We start from the raw sequence: 25,780 nt of genomic DNA on the forward strand, positions 1-25,780 counted from the left end.
TCTGTTTATTAATAAGTACACTTCCTGGAAAACAGAATAAAATGCCCAATCTTTTTTTGGCTTCCCTTTACTCCAGAGACAAAACAGAAGTTGCCTTTGTTATTGAGAAAACAATCGTAAACCCTTTTCATTGTTTAAAGAACAAGAAAAAAGAAATTCAGATTAAAAATAAGATTATTAATGCAAATGACATTTCTTTGGACTATTAACTTGGAAGCACACATCCCCCAAAGTTTTCAAATTACTGATATTTAGGGTTTTTTCCCCCAGTTCTATCCACTTCTTTGCCCTGACCTAATGTATTTTTTGAAGTGAGCACTTAAAAATGGCCTGCGAGATTGTGTTTCTGGTCCCCAATTCATTGCAAACCTTTGCTTTATAAATATTGTGATGACCCGGAGCGTGGCACAGAGGCAACACAGGCAGCTGGCAGTTCATTGCTCCAAATTTCCCTTGTTCCCATGTTTCTGGCAACTTCCAGAACAAATTGATCGTACACACACACACACACACACACACACACACACACACACCCCTTCAGCAGCCTCTGGCTGCAAGTAGTCTAGCCTAATGCTGAAAGCACAATGGCTGCAAAGCAAGAAACCCAGCAGGGCAAGTCAATGAGTCCAGGAAGCAAAAGACCAAGGCAATTAATCCAGGAAGCCAGGAAGAAAGCAGAAAATCCAGGAAACCTCAAACATCGGCAATAGCATTCAACACTCCAGGAATTCAGCATTTGTTCCCAACAAATGCCCCTCCCCACAGCATCTCCTTAAGTCTTAGTCTCCAGATATGCCTTGTGAAGAGGGGTGGGGCACTCTCCTCCCGAGTAGTTGGGTCAGTCTGTGCTGTTCTTGCCTTCTCTCCACTCTCCATGTTCAAGGAACAGAAAGGAGTGGTCCTTGCTCATTGCCTGAGCTCTGCCTCTTATGTTCACTGCTTAGCCTCTCTTTGTCATCCTGTCCCCTTCCTCCCTGCCTACAAGCCATCCCAATCCTGAAGGGCCCTGGCCTGACTCAGCATGTTCCTCCCCACATTTCTCTGAAACCAACCAAGCCTCCTTATTCTCCGTCAGCTCCAATTCTGGCTCATCTTTCTCCACAGTTTCAGGCTCCAATGGGAACATGACAGATATATAAATAATGTTTTATGGCAATACTTCCCAAATAGTCTTTATTTTCAAGCTTTTGTAGTTTTATATGGAGATGCAACCAACATAATAAAAATACTGAAATATGGAAAAATGTTATGGACTCCAATAACATGAATAGTCAATGTAAACAACCATATAAAGGATCTGAATTTCACAATTTTATATGGCGAATATTTTCCTAGTTGAACAATTGTACCTTGAATGGACTTGGGGACCTCTGGACTTAGACAAAAACAGTATTTGTTATTATAGCTTTTCATATAAATGAATGCCTTTAAGAGCATGATTTCAATTTTTTATTATTCAAACTCATCATCAAATGTCTTAAATGTATGTGGTGTTATGATATTTGTTTATTGTTCTAATTAGTATTTAATCTGTGCAGTGTGAATCCCTAAAAGCAACAAATTGGTAGCAACATATCAATTTTGAAGACCTTAATACTATGCTGCTAAATTCTATACAATGTATCAAAGTTGTCTGTGGACAAATAAACAGTATTACAATCTTGTTCAAAAACTAATGAATTACAAATGATCCTCTCTTGACATGCATTTAGGTTGGATGAATAATTACAAATAATGAATTATTCCAAATTTTGGAATAATTTCATTCCAAAAGCCATTATGAACTGTACATGAACTCTTGCGCCTGCGAGGTGCCCCCGCCTCGCAGGAATGGCCCGCGTCGCTATCAAGGGCCGGCCTCAATGACGGGTCTTGGGACCCACAGAGGTGGCATGCGAAAAGAAAGAGCCTTTGGGGTTTTTTAGACAGGGCATTTTTAAGGGGTGGGAGGGTTAGGGCGGGTGATGGGGGTAGCCCGTCGGGAGGGAAACCAGCCCCAGCGCATGCTCGTGGCGACTATCTAATGGGTTCGGAGGTTATGGGGGGGGAGTGTGTTCCTTTGTGTGAGGGTGAGTCCATCTGCACGGTAAGTGGGAGGGGCAGATATGGCGGAAGGGGGAATCGTATCGGTTTAGGGGGTCACACGTTCGATGTACGCAGGCGATCGCGTGCCCCGATCCCTCTGACTTCTCCCGTTCCCCGGATGGCCAAGACCCTCAGAGCCTGGGCCTCCGTCTGATGTTATGCAACGCACGGTCCGTGGCCAATAAGGCCCCCCTAATACATGATCTTATTCAGGGGGGTGCCGCGGATATTATAGGCGTTACGGAAACCTGGTTGGGCACTGAAGGGGGCGTGCCCCTGGTTGAGATGTGCCCACCGGGTTTCCGTGCATTCCATCAGCCGAGGGCCCAGGGTAGGGGTGGGGGGGTGGCGGTCGTTATTAAAGAGAGTCTAGAGCCGAGGGAGACCACTGTACCTCAGATTGCCGGGTGTGAATCCCTCTTTGTGAGGTGGGGTCATAGGTGTCAGATGGGCTTGCTGGTCACGTACCTGGCTCCTTGCTGCGTGACAGCCGCCCTGCCCGAGCTCCTGGAGGTGCTTGCCGGGGTGGCAGTGGAGACCCCCAGACTTTTAGTCATGGGGGACTTTAACTTGCCATCTGCCGGCTCGTCATCGACAGTAGCTCGGGAGTTCATGGCTTCCATGACGGCCCTGGACCTGACTCAAGTAGTGGATGGCCCCACTCACATCGGGGGAGGCACATTGGACCTTATTTTCATCTCTGGTCAGTGGTTGAAGGATCTGGATTTGAGAGATGTAGTCACAGAACCTTTGTCATGGTCAGATCACTCTCTCCTTCGCCTGGACTTTCTGACCGCTACTCAACACCGCAGGGAGACGGAACCGTTACGGTGGTTCCGTCCCAGGCGCCTGATGGACCCGGAGAGGTTCCGGACGGAGCTTGGGCCATTTCCTGAGGGTCTGGCCCACGGCACGGCGGAGGAACTAGCCGCAGCCTGGGAACGGGCTGCGGCTGGGGCCTTAGACCGTGTCGTGCCTCTGCGGCCTCTGACCTGGCGCAGATCCCAACCGGCTCCCTGGTTCTCCGAGGAGCTGAGGGGGATGAAACGCTGGAGAAGACGCCTAGAGAGCTCTTGGAGGTCTAGCCGTTTAGAGGCTGATCGGACACTAGTTAGGTCCTATACTAGAGCGTACCTAGTGGCACTGAGGGATGCGAGGCGTTGCTACACCTCCTCCCTCATTGCATCGGCAGATAACCGCCCGGCCGCCCTGTTTCGGGTGACCCGCTCCCTCCTTCACCAGGGGGAACGGGAAGACCCGTTGCAGGGACGTGCCGAGGAGTTTAACGGTTATCTATACGATAAAATCGTTCAGCTTCGAGACGGTCTGGACCAAAATTGCGGCGATTCAGACGGGATGTCTGAGGGCGGTCTTGGTGATATTGTCTGGGATGAGTTTGACCCTGTGGCTCCCGAGGACATGGACAGGTTGTTGGGCAGGTTGAATGCCACCACGTGTTTACTGGACCTGTGCCCCTCCTGGTTGGTGCTGGCCACTCGGGAGGTGACACGAGGCTGGCTCCAGGCGATTACGAGTGCTTCTTTGTTGGAGGGAGTCTTTCCGGCCTCCTTGAAAGAGGCGGTGGTGAGGCCCCTCCTCAAGAAGCCCTCCCTGGACCCGGCTGTTTTAGGTAATTATCGTCCGGTCTCCAACCTTCGCTTTGCGGCGAAGGTTGTAGAGAGTATGGTGGCATATCAGTTTTCCCTTCACCTGGATGAAACTGTCTATCTAGACCCGTTCCAGTCCGGTTTCCGGCCCGGTTACAGCACTGAGACGGCTTTGGTCGCATTGGTGGATGATCTCTGGAGGGCCAGGGACAGGGGTTGTTCCTCTGCCCTGGTCCTATTAGACCTCTCAGCGGCTTTCGATACCATCGACCATGGTATCCTGCTGCGCCGGTTGGAGGGATTGGGAGTGGGAGGCACCGTTTATCGGTGGTTCTCCTCCTATCTCTCCGACCGGTCGCAGACGATGTTGACAGGAGGGCAGAGGTCAGCTCCGAGGCGCCTCATGTGTGGGGTGCCGCAGGGGTCGATTCTCTCACCCTCTCTGTTCAACATCTATATGAAGCCGCTGGGTGAGATCATCAGTGGTTTTGGTGTGAGGTACCAGCTGTACGCTGATGACACCCAGCTGTACTTTTCCACACCGGACCACCCCAATGAAGCTATCGAAGTGCTGTCCCGGTGTTTGGAAGCCGTACGGGTCTGGATGGAGAAACAGGCTCAAGTTCAATCCCTCCAAGACAGAGTGGCTGTGGATGCCGGCATCCCGGTACAGTCAGCTGAGTCCACGGCTGACTGTTGGGGGCGAGTCATTGGCCCCGATGGAGAGGGTGCGTAACTTGGGTGTCCTCCTGGATGAACGGCTGTCTTTTGAGGATCACCTGATGGCCGTCTCCAGGAGAGCTTTCCACCAGGTTCACCTGGTGCGCCAGTTGCGCCCCTTTCTAGACCGGGATGCCTTATGCACAGTCACTCACGCTCTCGTGATGTCTCGTCTGGATTACTGCAATGCTCTCTACATGGGGCTCCCCTTGAGGGGCATCCGGAGGCTCCAGTTAGTCCAGAATGCGGCTGCGCGGGTGATAGAGGGAGCCCCTCGTGGCTCCCGTGTGACACCTATCCTGCGCAGACTGCACTGGCTACCTGTGGCCTTCCGGGTGCGCTTCAAGGTTTTGGTGACAATCTTTAAAGCGCTCCATGGCATAGGGCCGGGTTACTTACGGGACCGCCTGCTGCTACCGAGTACCTCTCACCGACCCGTCCGCTCTCACAGAGAGGGACTCCTCAGGGTGCCGTCGGCTAGGCAGTGCCGTCTGGCGACACCCAGGGGAAGGGCCTTCTCTGTGGGGGCTCCCACCCTCTGGAACGAACTCCCTCCAGGACTTCGTCAACTTCCGGACCTCCGAACCTTTCGTCGCGAGCTCAAAACACACCTATTTATTTGCGCGGGGCTGGGTTAGCTTTTAAATTTATTGGTTTTAATGGGGTTTTTAGTATTTATATTGTTTTTTACTAATCTGGCTATTGAATAAGTTTTTTATGTCTGATTTTAAATTGTATTTATATGTTTGTTTTTTAATTGCCTGTGAACCGCCCTGAGTCCTTAGGGAGATAGGGCGGTATATAAATCTGAAAAATAAATAAATAAATAAATAAATAAAAAATTATTTATCAGCAAGATTGCTCAGAAGCCTATCATACATATGTCAACAATAAACTTAAAGACTCAAGATCCATCCCACCACTAAAAGATTCTAACAACAAAGAATGCAATGACGAAACAGTCAAAGCAAACCTCTTCAACATTTTCTTTGGCTCAGTTTTTGTTAACTCCAATAACACATATCCGACATTCCACAAACGAACCAGCAATGACTATGATGATTTAACTCATATAGATTTCACAGAAGACAACGTTGGAAAAGCTCTTCACAACTTAAAACCATCGCTTTCTATTGGACCCGATGGACTATGTGCATATTTCTTAAAAAAACTTTCCATTAATATAGCAGAACCCCTAAGTATTATCTTTGATAAAGCTTTCACTACCAGTTCTCTTCCCAAACTTTGGTCACTAGCCACAGTCATCCCTATCTTCAAAAAAGGAGACCCCAGCTTCGTCGAAAACTACAGACCGATCTCCCTTTGCTGCGTCACCTGCAAAGTCATGGAATCTATCATCAACCAATCCATTACCTCACACTTAGAAACTAACAACCTACTCTCCAACAAACAATTTGGTTTCAGGAAAAAATTATCATGTAACTTACAACTTCTCCACTGCAAAAACATATGGACTTCAAATCTCGATCAAGGCAAATCAATAGATGCAATCTACATAGACTTCTGCAAAGCTTTTGACTCAGTAGTACACGATAAACTTCTCCTAAAACTAACATCCTATGGCATCTCAGGACCCCTCCACAAATGGATATCTGCTTTTCTGTCTAACAGACAACAAGTGGTCAAAATTGGCAATGCTTTATCAAATCCTGTTCCTGTCAAGAGTGGCGTTCCTCAAGGCAGCGTCCTTGGACCAACACTCTTTATACTATATATTAATGATCTTTGTGACCACATCTCAAGTAATTGTGTTCTCTTTGCTGATGATGTCAAACTATTTAACACCACAGACAATACTTCTATCATTCAAAACGACCTTGATCATCTATCCGCTTGGTCTAAAAATTGGCAGCTCCAAATTTCAACCAGCAAATGCTCAGTCTTACATATAGCAAAAAAGAACCCAAAAACTAAATACATACTAGATGGACATTACCTTACAGATGACCCCCATCCCGTTAAAGACCTTGGAGTTTTCATGTCAAATGATCTAAGTACCAAAGCCCACTGCAACTACATAGCAAAAAAAGCTCTAAGAGTTGTAAACCTAATTTTGCGTAGCTTCTTTTCCAAAAACATCACACTACTTACCAGAGCATATAAAACATTTGCTAGACCAATTCTAGAATACAGCTCGCCTGTTTGGAACCCTCACCACATCTCTGACATCAATACAATTGAACGTGTCCAGAAATATTTTACAAGAAGAGTTCTCCATTCCTCTGAAAACAACAAAATACCTTATCCTATCAGACTTGAAATCCTAGGCTTAGAAAACTTGGAACTCCGTCGCCTTCGACAAGACCTAAGTTTAACTCACAGAATCATCTATTGTAATGTCCTTCCTGTTAAAGACTACTTCAGCTTTAATTGCAATAATACAAGGGTAACCAATAGATTTAAACTTAATGTTAACCACTTTAATCTTGATTGCAGAAAATATGACTTCAGTAACAGAGTTGTTAATGCTTGGAATAAACTACCTGACTCTGTGGTCTCTTCTCATAATCCTAAAAGCTTTAACCAAAAACTTTCAACTATGGACCTCACCCCATTCCTAAGAGGACCATAAGGGGTGTGCATAAGCCACAAACATGCCTACCGTTCCTGTCCTATTGTTTTTCTTTTCTTCTTCCTATATACGCCCGTACGCTCTCACAGAGAGGGTCTCCTCAGGGTGCCGTCCGCCAAACAATGTCGGCTGGCGGCCCCCAGGAGTAGGGCCTTCTCTGTGGGAGCATCGACGCTCTGGAATGAACTCCCCCTGGCCTACGTCAAGTGCCTGATCTTCGGACCTTCCCTCGTGAGCTAAAAACATATTTATTTACTCAAGCGGGACTGGCATAATAGTTTGATTTTAAATTGGGGTTTTATTAATATTTTAAATTTTAAATTCATTTTTAACTATCAGCCGTTTAGTAATTGCTATATTTTAATTTCTTTTAATTGTATATATCTTGTATTTTATTTCTGGCTGTACACCGCCCTGAGTCCTTCGGGAGAAGGGCGGTATAAAAATTTAATAAAATAAATAAAATAAATAAATATATATATATGCTTATACCTCCTAACATTTACTCATATATATGTTTATATACATTATATAATCTTTTTGTATGATGTTGTGACAAAATAAATAAATAAATATTGAGATTACATTGTGAAATAAGGCTGGAAATCTTTTGTCATCTGTATCTAAATTTGCTTCTTTGATTCAGTCCACAATGCTCTTCAGTTTTTATTTTGATGTTTTATTGAAACCAGTTTTGATACTGTTAAGATTTAAATGTATGACTTTTCCAGATATTTTTTCATATAATAATTCTGCAGTGATTGTTGCCCAGAATTTATAAATTTCCCAAAACAGCACTTTTAAAAAATAAAACAGAATTTTATTCTTCAACTATATACAGGACAATACGACTTGGGTTACAATGGCAATTGGGATAGGAATTTCTATTGTTAAGTGATATGATCATAAAACATGGCATCACATTTCCTGCTTTGCTTAGTAATGGCAATCCCAGGACCATGTGGGTTAAGTGGGAAAATGGGAATCTTAAGACAATTCAGTAGGTGCTACAGGAGGCAGGAAGTTCAGTGTTGCTCCTACTCATCAATTTTCAGCTGCCTGTGGTCCCATAACATCCCCTTCACAAGACCCCATCATCTGCCAAGATAGAAAGATTCAGGGGTGTTGTGGGAGAGTGCTATTGGACCACAGGCATATGAAAAATGAATGAGAGTGGGAGTGACTTCCAACTTGCTGACAGCTTCCTCATTTCTGGAAAGCAGATAGGGAACATTAGAATTTTCTAATGCAGGGGTGGGGAACTATGTCCCTTTTATGACTTGTGGATTTCAAGTCTTAGAATTCCTGAGTCCGTTATAAAAGGGACATAGTTCCCCACCTCTGTTCTAATGTAACAACAACTCAGTCAAGGTTGTCATTGCAATTTGGGCACAGAGAATGGTGCAATAGCCACAACTTCACAGGTTCTCATAAATTCTCATATGCCCCATTATAAGTGCCATTATAACTTTGAACAGTCACTGACTGAATAGGACTACCTGTATTTTTGTAGACCTATTCTTATTTACAATATAATGACTATAATATAATACAATTATATTTATAATAGTTTTGCTCTTCTTTTAAAGTAAATTAATCAAACTGCTGTTAGCAGTTCTATACTAGCCAGAATGCCATTGATTCTAAATGTTAAAAAGCAATAGTAGTAATTTTTGGAAATATTTTTATTACTCGTATTTCAGCTCCTGTACAGTTTGAGCTATACCTGTTGGCAGCAAGAAGCCTAAAGGTTCTGGCTTTACAAGGCTCATAACCCTAGATATTGACCATTCACATTGTCCTAAGGAGAGTGATGGAGAATGGAATGTTTGGGGTAAGCTTTTTTCTTCCTTCCTTCCAGTCAGTTGTTGCTTTCGAATGGAAACAGGTATACTTGGTAATTTTTGCTTTATATTTGCTGCTGTTTTCCTTCTGATTTCTTTCTGATTCTTAATTGCCTGGAATGAAACAATTGAACACTCACTGTGATTCCTAGAGAAAGTATCCAAGGATTTGCCATAATCCATTTGCACATTATCCTAGACTAGAGCATAATCTTGCTCTTGCTATTTCAGACTTCTTTTCTTTCATTCTCTCATCTCTAGCAACTTATCTTTTGCCCTTTGCAATTCACAGAAATGGCATTTGTTTCTCCTAGAACTCCCTTATTTAATACACTCATCCTCACCACTTGTCTAACTAATTAGCATTTTATACGCCTCTTCTTTTTTGCTGTCTATCATTTTATAAAAAATTCAGTTCTCCAATAGTGTAACCATAATGACAGCAACACAGCCTGCCTGATTGTGCAACTTTTTATCACATAATAACAGTTAGCATTTTTTAAAAATTCAGCAGCTACACTACAAGGCTTAGTATTGTTTGATACTTCTCAGGAGTTCAAATAATAAGCTACTATGTAAACAAAATAAGAATAATGCAATGGTTTTAATGAGCCATGTTTGTTCCAGGCCAAAATAAATTCCAGCTATGTCCTGAAGAAATACACTCAGAATAGCATATCATGAAATATGAAAGTAATTATTTGAAGTGCACCCGGAGGCTGCAGTTAGTCCAGAATGCAGCTGCGCGGGTAATAGTGGGAGCAACTCGTTGCTCCCATGTAACACTAATCCTGCGCAGTCTGCACTGGCTTCCTGTGGTTTTCCGGGTGCGCTTTAAGATTTTGGTTACCACCTTTAAAGCGCTCCATGGCTTAGGACCCAGGTACTTACGGGACCGCCTGCTGTTACCTTTTGCCTCCCACCGACCCGTACGCTCTCACAGAGAGGGCCTTCTCAGGGTGCCGTCCGCCAAACAATGTCGGCTGGCGGCCCCCAGGGGTAGGGCCTTCTCTGTGGGAGCTCCTACGCTCTGGAACGAGCTTCCCCCTGGGTTACGTCAAGTGCCTGATCTTCGGACCTTTCGCCGTGAGCTGAAAACGCACCTATTTATTCAAGCGGGACTGGCTTAAAATTTTAGTGGGGTTATTTATATTTTAATATTTTAAATGGTTTTAAATTCGGCCACCTTATAATATGCTTGTTTTAATTTCTTTTAATGTTTATAATGTGATTTTTTACATGGCTGTACACCGCCCTGAGTCCTTCGGGAGAAGGGCGGTATAAAAATTTAATAAAATAAATAAAATAAATAAATATATATATATGCTTATACCTCCTAACATTTACTCATATATATGTTTATATACATTATATAATCTTTTTGTATGATGTTGTGACAAAATAAATAAATAAATATTGAGATTACATTGTGAAATAAGGCTGGAAATCTTTTGTCATCTGTATCTAAATTTGCTTCTTTGATTCAGTCCACAATGCTCTTCAGTTTTTATTTTGATGTTTTATTGAAACCAGTTTTGATACTGTTAAGATTTAAATGTATGACTTTTCCAGATATTTTTTCATATAATAATTCTGCAGTGATTGTTGCCCAGAATTTATAAATTTCCCAAAAACAGCACTTTTTAAAAAAATAAAAACAGAATTTTATTCTTCAACTATATACAGGACAATACGACTTGGGTTACAATGGCAATTGGGATAGGGATTTCTATTGTTAAGTGATATGATCATAAAACATGGCATCACATTTCCTGCTTTGCTTAGTAATGGCAATCCCAGGACCATGTGGGTTAAGTGGGAAAAATGGGAATCTTAAGACAATTCAGTAGGTGCTACAGGAGGCAGGGAAGTTCAGTGTTGCTCCTACTCATCAATTTTTCAGCTGCCTGTGGTCCCATAACATCCCCCTTCACAAGACCCCCATCATCTGCCAAGATAGAAAGATTCAGGGGTGTTGTGGGGAGAGTGCTATTGGACCACAGGCATATGAAAAATGAATGAGAGTGGGAGTGACTTCCAACTTGCTGACAGCTTCCTCATTTCTGGAAAGCAGATAGGGAACATTAGAATTTTCTAATGCAGGGGTGGGGAACTATGTCCCTTTTATGACTTGTGGATTTCAAGTCTTAGAATTCCTGAGTCCGTTATAAAAGGGACATAGTTCCCCACCTCTGTTCTAATGTAACAACAACTCAGTCAAGGTTGTCATTGCAATTTGGGCACAGAGAATGGTGCAATAGCCACAACTTCACAGGTTCTCATAAATTCTCATATGCCCCATTATAAGTGCCATTATAACTTTGAACAGTCACTGACTGAATAGGACTACCTGTATTTTTGTAGACCTATTCTTATTTACAATATAATGACTATAATATAATACAATTATATTTATAATAGTTTTGCTCTTCTTTTAAAGTAAATTAATCAAACTGCTGTTAGCAGTTCTATACTAGCCAGAATGCCATTGATTCTAAATGTTAAAAAGCAATAGTAGTAATTTTTGGAAATATTTTATTACTGTATTTCAGCTCCTGTACAGTTTGAGCTATACCTGTTGGCAGCAAGAAGCCTAAAGGTTCTGGCTTTACAAGGCTCATAACCCTAGATATTGACCATTCACATTGTCCTAAGGAGAGTGATGGAGAATGGAATGTTTGGGGTAAGCTTTTTTCTTCCTTCCTTCCAGTCAGTTGTTGCTTTCGAATGGAAACAGGTATACTTGGTAATTTTGCTTTATATTTGCTGCTGTTTTCCTTCTGATTTCTTTCTGATTCTTAATTGCCTGGAATGAAACAATTGAACACTCACTGTGATTCCTAGAGAAAGTATCCAAGGATTTGCCATAATCCATTTGCACATTATCCTAGACTAGAGCATAATCTTGCTCTTGCTATTTCAGACTTCTTTTCTTTCATTCTCTCATCTCTAGCAACTTATCTTTTGCCCTTTGCAATTCACAGAAATGGCATTTGTTTCTCCTAGAACTCCTTATTTAATACACTCATCCTCACCACTTGTCTAACTAATTAGCATTTTTATACGCCTCTTCTTTTTTGCTGTCTATCATTTTATAAAAAATTCAGTTCTCCAATAGTGTAACCATAATGACAGCAACACAGCCTGCCTGATTGTGCAACTTTTTATCACATAATAACAGTTAGCATTTTTTAAAAATTCAGCAGCTACACTACAAGGCTTAGTATTGTTTGATACTTCTCAGGAGTTCAAATAATAAGCTACTATGTAAACAAAATAAGAATAATGCAATGGTTTTAATGAGCCATGTTTGTTCCAGGCCAAAATAAATTCCAGCTATGTCCTGAAGAAATACACTCAGAATAGCATATCATGAAATATGAAAGTAATTATTTGAAGTGCACCCGGAGGCTGCAGTTAGTCCAGAATGCAGCTGCGCGGGTAATAGTGGGAGCAACTCGTTGCTCCCATGTAACACTAATCCTGCGCAGTCTGCACTGGCTTCCTGTGGTTTTCCGGGTGCGCTTTAAGATTTTGGTTACCACCTTTAAAGCGCTCCATGGCTTAGGACCCAGGTACTTACGGGACCGCCTGCTGTTACCTTTTGCCTCCCACCGACCCGTACGCTCTCACAGAGAGGGCCTTCTCAGGGTGCCGTCCGCCAAACAATGTCGGCTGGCGGCCCCCAGGGGTAGGGCCTTCTCTGTGGGAGCTCCACGCCTGGAACGAGCTTCCCCCTGGGTTACGTCAAGTGCCTGATCTTCGGACCTTTCGCCGTGAGCTGAAAACGCACCTATTTATTCAAGCGGGACTGGCTTAAAATTTTAGTGGGGTTATTTATATTTTAATATTTTAAATGGTTTTAAATTCGGCCACCTTATAATATGCTTGTTTTAATTTCTTTTAATGTTTATAATGTGATTTTTTACATGGCTGTACACCGCCCTGAGTCCTTCGGGAGAAGGGCGGTATAAAAATTGAATAAAATAAATAAAATAAAATAAATAAAGGACAAAAGATTGTAGCTTATAAAATTCTCAATCATCCAGGTCATGGTTGTCCCAAAGGTGCTTTTTCAGAAGATTCTTGGCTGAGAAGTAAAAGGTTTCAAGGGAAAAAAACCTCAAGAAAGTCCCATTGCCTTTTGGGGGGGGAAAAAACAGCTTTGGAACTTTGGAGATATCTATAAATTCAAAATCATATTTTACATATTTAGCAACCAGGTAACAGCAAAAAACTGTTTAGCTAAGCATTTTTTATATTTATTTAATCTATTCAGAAAGCCAGACTAAAATATTTTGGTAGGCTACTAAAAATTCTTAGTGAAAAATCGCTTGCCTCTTTCAGCCATTGTTTGCTTAATGTTTCTTCTACACGATCTATAGGTGCACCCCAGTGGATTCTCTGCCTCTGAAAATAAAATAATTAAAACAGTTTGGGAGAACAATTAAATACTCCTGCTGTCAGAAAATTATTTTTTAACTAAATAGGAAGTCACCGCAAAATAATAACGTCAACAATAAAGATTTGAAAGATAAAATGCCAAATCCAATCCAATCACCTGGCTGACTGTGCAATGAACCATAACAATAAGGAAACTTCTTATACAGATAGTTTAAAAGACAAAAGAAAATAAACCTTATCTATCTATCTATCTATCTATCTATCTATCTATCTATCTATCTATCTATCTATATGTAGGTCTTTGGTTATTCGGGTTTTCTCCCGCGTAAAATTGGAAGTGTCTTGGCGACGTTTCGACGAAGTCTCATTCGTCATCTTCAGGCTAGGTGTTTACAACTTCGTGCTTCTGGGAGCAATGTGTGACCACGACCACGACCACGAAGCCAAACAGCAGCAGTGCAGCTCACCAGCTCAAATCCCCCTGCAACTCAAACTAATCTGAGCACAACCAATCCCCCACCCAAACAGGAAACACCCCCAGCCAATCAGAGCACAAAAAAACCCCCATCCAATCAGAGCACAGCCAAGCTCCCGCCCAATCAGTTCAAACCCCCACTAGCAGTTAAAAAGGACGAAACAGCTGCAATCACACATTGCTCCCAGAAGCACGAAGCTGTAAACACCTAGCCTGAAGATGACGAATGAGACTTCATCGAAACGTCGCCAAGACACTTCCAATTTTACGCGGGAGAAAACCCGAATAACCAAAGACCTACATACAAACACCCGCGAAAACCTCAGTTAATCTCTCCCCTGGCTCAGCTGATAAAGGAAGAAGAACTCGTGGCTCAGAGGTTAATACAACTGCATAATTTGCAGGCAGCCCAAGTTTGAATTTGAGTAAGGGTATGGCTAGCTGATAGAATAGAATAGAATAGAATTTTATTGGCCAAGTGTGATTGGACACACAAGGAATTTGTCTTGGTGCATATGCTCTCAGTGTACATAAAAGAAAAGATACGTTCATCAAGGTACAACATTTACAACACAATTGATGGTCAATATATCAATATAAATCATAAGGACTGCCAGCAACAAGTTATAGTCATACAGTCATAAGTGGAAAGAGATTGGTGATGGGAACTATGAAACGATTAATAGTAGTGCAGATTCAGTAAATAGTCTGACAGTGTTGATGGAATTATTTGTTTAGCAGAGTGATGGCCTTCGGGAAAAAACTGTTCTTGTGTCTAGTTGTTCTGGTGTGCAGTGCTCTATAGTGTCGTTTTGAGGGTAGGAGTTGAAACAGTTTATGTCCAGGATGCGAGTGATCTGCAAATATTTTCATGGCCCTCTTCTTGATTTGGTCTTCAATGGAAGGCAGGTTGGTAGCAATTATTTTTTCTGCAGTTCTAATTATCCTCTGAAGTCTGTGTTTTTCTTGTTGGGTTGCAGAACTGAACTGATGAAAGCTAAGAAGCTTGAAATAGATCTATACTTGTTGTTAGTTGCGAAGTCGTGTCTGACCCATCGCGACCCCATGGACAACGTTCCTCCAGGCCTTCCTGTCCTCTACCATCCTCTGGAGCCCATTTAAGTTCACGCCTACTGCTTCAGTGACTCCATCCAGCCACCTCGTTCTCTGTCATCCCTTTCTTCTTTTGCCTTCAATCTTTCCCAGCATTAGGCTCTTCTCCAGTGAGTCCTTCTTTCTCATTAGGTGGTCAAAGTATTTCAGTTTCATCTTCAGGATCTGGCCTTCTAAAGAGCAGTCAGGTTTGATCTCCTCTAGGATTGACTTGTTTGTTTGCCTTGCAGTCCAAGGGACTCGCAGGAGTCTTCTCCAGCACCAGAGTTCAAAGGCCTCAATTCTTTAGCAATCAGCCTTTCTTATGGTCCAACCTTCACAGCCATATATATATATAAAATAGATAAAGAGACTATCTATACTAGTCTCCTTTTATTTCTTTATCAGCAAATATATATTTGGTATAAAATGGTTTGTCATGAATGCGACTGCTTGAGGACTTCTAGATTGGAGTTGAAAGGCAAAAGGGGAAAGGGAAGCAGTATGCTCCCTCCCACATTGGGGCAGACCAGGTGCTTCGACAGAAAAACACTATAGGGGAACATACTTCCTATGATGCAATTTACGCAAAGCAAAATAAGGTTACATTTTCAAAATCAGTTCTAGCAATAACCACTCTTGAAACTTAGGAAACCCTAGAACTAGATTTTTAATACATCTTTAGATATTTGCTTTTTCAATGTTTCCATGGAGGTTAAACTTCAGCAAATGGCAATCTTTGCTAAGGCTTTTAAAACTCCTGCAACTAATATTCTCCCTAAAAGTGCTCAAAACACCTATGGACAAATGCAGATAAAGAAGAATCAAAACCTGACTTATACTAACCGTAAAGGAACCAGTTTTTGTAGGCCAGGGCTCCTTGGGTAGAAATAGCTTTGAATCCCACTTCAGTTCTTGAGGCTTGTGGGTGATGAATCTTTCCTTTGAGCTGGACTTTTTTTTTTCATCTTTCAGAAGATGCAGTCCATAAACTGAAGCAAATTCACCAACAAACAATAGTTTGTGCTTAATAACCATACCACACTATTTTTAACAATGGAAGGACTTAAGCCCGTAATCCAAAGAAGACTCAGAAATGGAATGCAAATTGTAAAAATACACTAAGAATTTAATTTAATAATAAACAGACTGTGCTATTCTTATTACTTTAGAAAAGGCACGGGCATTTTTAAAATACAATGTAAAGTATCCAGGTTAAGTAAGGTATCCATGGACACCGGTAATTTTCTGGTAGTAGATTTTCCTTTGATTTTTTTTTTAACTTGCCAACCTACTTTATCCATAACCAATTAAGAAATAATCATTTTAAAGCACGCCTAGACTATTTACAAAAAAAAAAAGAGCTTTGAAAGTTGTTTTAACAACAAATTTTAAAATGAAAATACAGTAATAAAAACTATGTGGATGCAAGTTTTCACCTGCAAACTTTTACTTTAAAATGGCCCCAAGAAAAAAAAACTTGTTGAGCAATAGGATTACTAAAAAAACCCTCACCCAGCTTCTCCCTCAGGTATCATTGGGCACTTCGCAAAGTATGCAGATAGTGGATTGAATCATATAATTACAATAACTGTCTACTAAAAACATTAAGCACAGTATTCCTAATAAATACTGAATAATAATACTCTTCTAACTCAATAACTATTTGATTTTGGTCAGCAACACACATTATTAAAAAGAGGGGAAAAAAAGAATTAGACATATACAAAGCACTAATTTTACAAGTTCAGTAGAACTGAAGAAAAGTAAAAAGAATTCTATAGGTCAGATTAAAAATCTACTTAGTCCAAGATCCTATTTCCCACAATAAATGGCTTCTTCCTTATACAAGTACTTACAAAAGTTCATTTAGTGACCATTCAAAGTTATAACAGCACTGAAAAAAGTGACTTTTGACAATTTTTCACAGTTATGTCCTTTGTAGCAGCCCCATGATCATGTGATCAAAATTCAGATGTTTGGCAACTATTTCATACTTATGACTGTTGCTATGTCCCAAGATCATCTTTTGCAACTTTTGACAAGCAAAGTCAATAGGGAAGCCAGATCCACTTATCAGCTAGATCCACTTATCAACTGCATTGATTCACTTAACTGTGGCAAGAAATGTCATAAAATGGGTCAAACCTCACTTAAAAAATGTATTTAACATTAAACAATTTTGGGCTTCATTGTGGTTGTCAGTCAAGGACTACTGATATTATTTCTTAATAATTGACGTTACCTAAAGCTGAATATACTTGACAGAATCAACCTCAAACAGGCAAATAGACAAATGGGCATCATATAAAAAGCCAATATATCCTGAATATTTATGTATGGGAATGTTTATATTTGAGTACAAATTATAGGTTTAGATTTAGATCCCCCCTACACCCCTGTGATATGATTTTGGTGGTGTGAAAGCTGATTCTGCCATTGTGGGGTGGGGGGTATCTAAATGAAGCCTCTGAATTGTTTCTGGGTAGAAAATTAGGCCAAAGCCTGCCCTGCCTGCAGCTCATGAGCCAACTACAAAAACCTCAGGTTCTGCAGTCTATTAACAAGGAGCAACTGTCCAGAATCCAATTGGATGACCTCAAAATCTCTCCTTTACCTGGAAAGATTGCAGTGGTCAGAATTCGCTGTTTGGCTTCAGGTCTCCACTGCAGTGTTATCCTGCTCCTTCAGGTATACCTAATTCAACATGAATCCTCACTGGAAACCATGATTTAAATTCAAATCAGGAGCATGGTCAGGAAATGCCTACCTATTTCAAGTTAATGTCTTGTGTCTTCAAACTGAAAAGAAACAATGGATGGAAACTAAACAAGGAGATAACCAACCTAGAACTAAGGAGAAAATTCCAAATGGTGAGAGTAATCAATAATAGAACAGCTTGCCTTCAGAAGTTGTGGTGCTCCATTACTGGAGGTTTTCAAAAAGAGACTGGAGAACCATTTGTCTGAAATAGTATAGGATCTCCTGCTTGAGCATGAAGTTGGAGTAGAAGACATCCAAAATCCCTTCTAACTCTTATTATTATATGTTTTATGTTTTTCATAGTTTCTTAGTGGAGCACATACACTTTTATAAAATAAAACGTACCCAAAATTGCATATGGATTTGTTATCTGTCCATTATACCTACTTTACTAAGTACCTGGTACAATGATTCTTTATTTTCCCAGTTATTTTCAGTGTATCTGAGGAAGTGTTTGTTTTTTAACGTGGGCTACCATCAGACTATATTTTTTCATCTTTGATAGAAAGAAGAGCTATAGGCTTAAATTTATCTTACATTATAAGAATGAAAGCTGAAAAATTAACTCTTTCATTTTGAACTTATTGACCTACACAATTGTTCCACATTACTAAACCACTGCCCAAACTATTCTGTGTAGTGGTGTTACTATTAACTGTGGGAATCTATGTTAAATCTTGTGTGAAATTTTGGAAGAAATGCAGCAGATATTCCCTTTTCCACTAAAGGCATAGTTCCATGGATCACAATCTATCATTTAACATTTCTATTTTTATATCTGTGAAGTATGGAGAACACAATATATAGCTTAGACTATTTGTCATGTCTTAAAAGTGAAAAATTAGAGCTACTTCATTGAATTTTATATTTATTTATATATAAAGATTAGTTGAACTTTAAACTTCTCCAAGAATTAATGTTGGCACATGAACTCTATACATAGAGAGTCAAATGGAACTCATAACAAATATTTTGTTAACAATCACTAATCGCTAACCTTTCTTGTACTTGTTCTAAAAAGTAAATAAATAGCTACATGGGGCTCAACATATGTTTCCACTCCAGAAAATTAATGATCATAGATGAAATTTCAAGCACTTTTTTGACTTCTTGAAGTATCTTCATCCCAATATTTATTAATGTGAGAAGATTATGTCTAAACTGTAATGTTTATATGATCCATGTGAAGTTTCATACTTACCTTAATACATCAGCAAAGACTTACTTTTGCTTAAACATTGTGATTTGAACTTTAGATTTAAAGGATCCCTGTCATAACTTGTCACAAAATCTGGTATTCCTTGTTCATACTGCAAAGGGGGAGGGGGAAACAAAGGAGAAAGATATGGTTTTGATGGCAAATAACTCTAAAGACATGTTTCATGAATTGTCTCCAATTAGGCATTCATAATGGTTCATTAGGACAGTAAAAATTTTGCCATACTGACAAGTAGCTTTTCCTTTTTGTAACCTCCTGTTATGATATTCTGAACTGAAATTATTCTACTCCTGTCTTGCTTCCTTTTTAATTTTATTAGTTGGTATTTATTTATTCAGACTATTTTTTTCCTGTTTTTTAAAACTCAAATCTGTATTGGTAGATCTTTTGAATAATTACTCTAAAATAAATTAATATTAAATAATTCAGGAACAAAAGTCAAATAATCTTATTTTGGATACATTATGTGCATTATCTAACTCTTTGGAGAAGCTTCTACTACTAGAAAAGGTGGCAGGAAAGGGAAGATGAGTATTGTCTGTGGAAATTCTCAGTCAGCCAGGTCATAGCTGTCCTAAGATGCTTTTTCAAAAGGCAACTGGACTGTTTTTCTTTGAAGAAGAAGAACAAGACATTTCTTGTCTCATCCAAGAAGCTTCATTAGTTGTGATGGTGGTGGTGGGAGGATGGATTGACAGTTTAGATTGTCATGGGGGGGGTGGAAGGATAGGTTCTGATCTATCCTTTTGAAAAAGAGGTAAAAGAGGCCATTTACAACAGAGAGAGAAGAGTAAGATACAACCTATCTCCAGTCGACAACTTAGCCCTTGCAGCAGTTCCAAGAAAATTCCACAAACAATTGCACTCTGATTCATGTGACCCTTAGGGAAAGGATAAATCCCCCAAGTGGCTTCAAGAGCTCTCAGGGAGAATGCTAACCACCAGATCACTTTAAAGAAATATAATCCTTCCCTTCCCCTCCCATACTATCTGGTTAGAACATATCTTTCCAACTTCCACCATTCAGTCTCAACTGTTAATACCTATCCTTCCATCCCCCCTCCCCCAACCGCCATCACAACTTATGGAGCATCTTGGGTAAGAAGTAAAATGTTTTGTTCCTCTTCCTTAAGAATAGAATAGAATAAAATTTTATTGGCCAAGTGTGATTGGACACACAAGGAATTTGTTTTGGTGCATATGCTCTCAGTGTATAAAAGAAAAAGTAAAAAAAAGAAAAGAAAAAAATACATCAAAGGTACAACATTTTTAACACAAATGATGGTCATAGGTTGCAATTTAACCCTTAATGATAGCAACAAAAAGTTACAGTCATACAGTCATAGGTGGAAAGAGATTGGTGATGAAAACGAGAAGATTAATATTAGTGTAGATTTAGTAAATAGTTTGACAGTGTTGAGGGAATTATTTGTTTAGCAGAGTGATGGCCTTCGGGAAAAAAAATGTTCTTGTGTCTAGTTGTTCTGGTATGCAATGCTCTGTAGCGTCGTTTTGAGGGTAGGAGTTGAAACATTTTATGTCCAGGATGTGAGGGATCTGTAAATATTTTCACGGCTCTCTTCTTGATTCATGCAGTATACAGGTCCTCAATGGAAGGCAGATTGGTAGCAATTATTTTTTCTGCAGTTCTAATTATCCACTGAAGTCTGTGTCTTTCTTGATGGGTTGCAGAACCGAACCAGACCGTTATAGAGGTGCAAATGACAGACTCAATAATTCCTCTGTAGAACTGGATCAGTAGCTCCTTGGGCAGTTTGAGCTTTCTGAGTTGGCGCAGAAAGAACATTCTTTGTTGTCCTTTTTTAATGATGTTTTTGATGTTAACTGTCCATTTTAGATCTTGTGATATGATAGAACCTAGAAATTTGAAGGTTTTTACTGTTGATACTGTGTTGTCAAGTATTGTGAGAGGTGGAAGTATGGAAGGGTTTTTCCTAAAGTCTACCACCATTTCTACAGTTTTTAGTGTGTTCAGTTCCAGATTGTTACGGTCGTACCACAAGGCTAGTCATTCAACCTCACGTCTATATGCGGATTCGTCATTGTCTGAATGAGACTGATCACTGTAGTGTCATCTGCGAACTTCTATAGTTTAACAGATGGATCGTTGGAGATGCAGTCATTGGTATACAGAGAGAAGAGAAGTGGGAGAGCACACAGCCTTGGGGGGGCCCTGTCCTAATTGTACAGGTATCTAAAGTGATCCCACTTAGCTTTACCTGCTGTTTCCTGTTTGTTAGGAAGCTTGTGATCCATTTACAAGTCTGTTCAGGTACCTGTAGCTGGTTTAGCTTAGTTAGAAGAGTGTCTGGAATGATGGTATTGAATGCTGAACTAAAGTCTACAAAGAGAACCCTTACATACGTCTTTGGAGATTCAAGATGTTGTAAGATATAGTGCATTGTAAGGAAAAAAGCTTTTGAAAAAGCTTTGAGAAGAAGAGGATAACTAGCAGCAAGGTGGAGAAATTCAATTACAATGGCAATAGATGTACTGTTGGAAGACCTGAGAGATGAGGTTGAGTATCATGGACAAAATTTATCTACATGGTAACTAAGAGCTGACAATGACTTGATGGCACGTAATTAATCAATCCATCCAGGAATTGAAATGAATTTCCTTTGTGCTACTAGAAAACATTGTATTTGTTCTTTCTCTTAAGGTAAAAGGATCTGCTATCACCCTTTCAAAAACTAAGACAAAGATCAAAATGAAATTATCTTTCAGTTTTCATACTTCACAGTTCAGAAAATGTGGTAATAATAAAATGCATATTTGGGGTTAGAGTGCAAAAGAAATGAACATTTAATGATGTGTAACAGTGGTGAAATGCAAATTTTTTTCTACTGGTTCTGCGTGTAGAGCTTGGTGGGCGTGGTGTGGCTTGGTGGGGAGGGAATAGGGATTTTGCAGTATCCCTATTAACTTAAAAAAATTGAAACTGAAATAGGATTCTACTCTCTTACCCATCGGCCAGTTTCCATGGTTGGAGTATCCCATCCTTGGACTCTCTAAAAAGACATGATGTATTCTAAGCAAAGTAAGAAAGATTCAACATTTTGAGAGATTCAAAATGTCAATATTTACTTTTTCCAAGTGGTGGAATTCAATTTTTTTTTACTACCAGTTCTGTGGGCGTGGTGTGGCTTGGTGGACATGGCTTGGTGGGCATTGCAGGGGAAGGATGCTGCAGAATCTCCATTCCCTCCCCACTCCTGGGGGAAGGATATTGCAAAATCTCCATTCCCACACCACTCTGGGGGCAGCCAGAGGTGGTATTTGCCGGTACTCCGAACTACCCAAAATTTCTGCTGCCAGTTCTCCAAACTGCTCAAAATTTCCACTAGAACCTGCTGGATTTCACCCCGATGTGTAATGTACTGTAAATATATATATTAGGGTTTTTCTTTTAACTATAGTCTAATCAATGAACATATGTAAAAAAGAGCAGAAAAAGACTGACATTTATTGCTATTCAATTATTGCTACATTCTCAGTGACAAACCATATGTTCATTTCTTTAGAGGCTCTAAAGATCATAAAACAATCTGTTAATAATACATGGTCCTTTTAAGTCAGAAATACATTTTTCACTTAGTCTGGTATTTTGATAATTGGCCACACATAAATGCTTGCAGTAGGTTTCATACCACACCATACCACCATTTCCCTATATTCTGTATTCTAATCCAAAGTAGAAATTTAATTCAAAAAGATATTGCTGGAAGACATATAGTGCCATATAATTGATCTTGTAATGCTCTATAATCATCTTAGAGCATATCTTATCTTTTAAAGATTTCAATTACACAAATAAGTTATTTGAAGATATTTTAGCAACTTTTATGCATAAAGTCTCATGAACATATTGATGATAATAAAACTATTTCTCCTTTTCACTCAAATCTGAACAACAGATCAATGATTTGATTAGATTGCTAAAACTACTAATAAACTGGATTGGAGATCCAGTTGTAAAAACAGTGCTCAGTCCCGATAAGATGGATAGACAATATAAACTATAATAGGGTTTTTCAAGGTAATGTTATTCAACTTATTCTGAATAGAACTATTTTGTCCCTTAAAATTAAGTTCACAATACGTGATGGAATAGCTGGATGACTGAGAGGATAAGGAGAAGAGATGCTACCTAAGAAACAGTCAGACAAGAGAGGGGAAGATCCCCCTTCCAATGGCTTATATAGATCAAAGAAAGAAACTTAAGAAAGACCCACCCTAATTAGTAAAGGAGTTAGAAGAGGTGGCAGGAAGTTTATACCTTCAAACTTGCAAGATTTGGTTAATGTAGTCTTACAATAAAGTAGAATTAGTGCATCATGTTTCCTATCTGATTATGAGAGCTGACGTCAATATTGTAAGTCTAGAAGCCAATAAGGAAACCGACAAAACATCCTTAATCACAATTATTTGATGCATTCCTGGGAGGTACCATGTTTTCTTAAAATTCTATCTTTTGTAACAATCGTGCAGGCAATACAAATGAACTACAAACAGACCTCCCTGTGAAAAATATTATGGAATACAAAAAATATATATATATCAGTGAAATAATTTCCATATGTGAATCATTTCAAAAACAGGTCTTGCATGAAAACATTACATTAGGAAAGGTTATTGTTTCAGCTATGTTCTCAAAACTTCCCAGCAATAAAAGTAATATTGCTAATTTAACAATATCACAGAGGGGCTAATTTACAACTAATTCCTGCTGTGAAAAAGTGGAGAAAACCAATGGAACATAAGTGGAAGAAATACATTTTAAGTTGAATTAGTCTAAAAGTACTTGAGTTTAATAAAAAAACTCAAAAATTATCCAGGCACTAAGTGAGCAAAGGGACTAAAGATAAATATTCCAATAATTCAAGAATTTTCTGAGAACCCCCAAGGTTTCAAAGAAATTTTTCAATGGCTATTATTAGCCACATAAACTAACCCTCCCAAAGGGCAGTTAAATATGATCCACACCACAATCTTCATCTAGCCAAGACTTTTGCTGCAAGTGTACTACTGTGCAGAAAATGCCCTTTTTTATTTGTTGGAGAACACTTACGGAGAATTCAGAATAGCAATTCAGACAAAGTCCTGTCCCCTTTTTATATGTGTTGTGTCTGCCACTCATGTTCAAAAGTGGGTAAGGCTTTGATTGAGTGATCATAGCTTCCATCTTGTTGTTTTTGAGCCTCTCAAAGGATAACCGATCTTTGTTACTGTTTTGTAGCTCACATACAAAATAGGATTGATATCACCTGTATAAAGTAGCATAAATCCCAGATAGGAGTTTATACAGATTATTGCTCCAGCCTCAGCTGAACTTTTACCTGTCTGTAATCATATGGTTTGGGATCTTGGTATATGTTGCTAGTAAATTTTCCCATCTTCACAGACATTAACTTGGCTTCACAAGAGCCTGTATAAGGAAACTTGTTAACAATCTTTGTTTGTTTGTCCTCTTCTATTTGTCTCAGATTGTCCTCTGGGACAATCAATCCTGATCTTAATCTATGTAATTCTTCAGAAAATGTCTTCTTTTTTTCCTTTTTTTCCAGCTCTTGGAACTTTGCAACTGGCTTACGTGAACATAAGTGCACTTTATAGCTAAAATCCGGTGGTTGGCACATCCATCCTTGTCTTTCTGGAGGAGCTTTGCACTGCTTCGATATACGGATTTGATTTCGTTCTAATGCTAACTTCAGGTTTGTAGCAAATTTTTCTTTTGAGTCAAAAGAACATATGGATGGCTTCTTGATAAGAGCACTGGGAAACATAGTGTACTTCTCCCCTTAAGTCTGAAAAAAGTTTTAAAAAATGAAATTTATTATTGTTGGTTGTTAATTTGGTATTCTATAGCAGTGAATAAATGCATTATTCTAATATCAACATATAAAATTACAGGAATTCCTGTACACTTTCACTCATAATATTTTCACCAGTGCATATTATTACATTTACATAACAACGTCCTTCAATAAAACACTCTCAGAACGAATAACTAGGAGGTATAGAAAATACCGGAGTTGTGGCACAGCTCAAGCTTATACAACACAGTCCTCGCTGTGACAATTAGGTACAAGCAAAATAGCAGGAACCTCTTTTAACAAAGTTGTAAAAACTTATTAAAGAACACAATTCATGAAGAGAAACAAATATTGTACTTTTGGGTTTTTGTTTTGTTTTTTTGTGCAGAGCCTTAAAGAAATAAAGCAAACTCAGTGCTATGAAAATAGCTGTTTGGGGGAAGAATGGCAGAGAATCATCAGTAACAAATAAATACCGTATATACTCGAGTATAAGCCGACCCGAATATAAGCCGAGGCACCTAATTTTACCACAAAAAACTGGGAAAAACTATTGACTCGAGTATAAGCCGAGGGTGGGAAATGAGGCAGCTACTGGTCAATGTAAAAAATAAAGATAGAGCCAAGTAAAATAACATGAATATTTATTTGAACGAAAAACAATAAAAGTGCAAAAGGGGGAAGGAGGATTCCCAGCTCTAAACAAAGGGAAATCCCGGAATGCCAGCGCGAAAGGTGGTGCTCGCGTTCCTCCTCCCTTGCTCAAAAGCCCCAACATGATATTGGAATTGGATGCCATTATATACCTGCTGAGGGGATAATTTGAATAACTTGAAAGATATAAAAGCTCTAAACATATTTGTTTAAAAATCTAAAATCTATACTTAAAATAAATGAATATAAAGTAATAAAGTTCTTTAAAGTTGTAATTCACTTTGCTGCTGAAAAGAAAGGAAGCTTAACACCTTAAATGGTATTTATTAACTGAAATATCATCAAATCAAATATATAATGAGGTATATTATAATGACCTTTGTTTTCAGAAAGAAGCATGATGGAAGTTTTTCAATAAAGGGAAATATAGAAAAACTTAGTGTCATGCTCATATATCATCTTTACAGATGTTGTTAACACTATACTA

At 39.5% G+C, this 25,780-nt stretch overlaps 1 protein-coding gene across 1 annotated transcript; it reads right to left on the minus strand.

Annotated features, from left to right (window-relative positions):
• Positions 1 to 15,608: 15,608 nt before the first annotated feature.
• Positions 15,609 to 24,258, minus strand: LOC131198254 (uncharacterized; the record flags this gene model as incomplete). Its single annotated transcript, XM_058182744.1, has 4 exons — positions 15,609 to 15,617; positions 15,667 to 15,812; positions 18,809 to 18,893; positions 24,163 to 24,258. Coding segments are annotated over 4 exons (336 nt in total), but the record flags the coding sequence as incomplete, so codon positions are not given.
• Positions 24,259 to 25,780: the final 1,522 nt, after the last annotated feature.

The sequence above is a fragment of the Ahaetulla prasina genome, chromosome 4 (assembly GCF_028640845.1).
Source record: "Ahaetulla prasina isolate Xishuangbanna chromosome 4, ASM2864084v1, whole genome shotgun sequence".
NCBI classification, from domain to species: domain Eukaryota; kingdom Metazoa; phylum Chordata; class Lepidosauria; order Squamata; family Colubridae; genus Ahaetulla; species Ahaetulla prasina.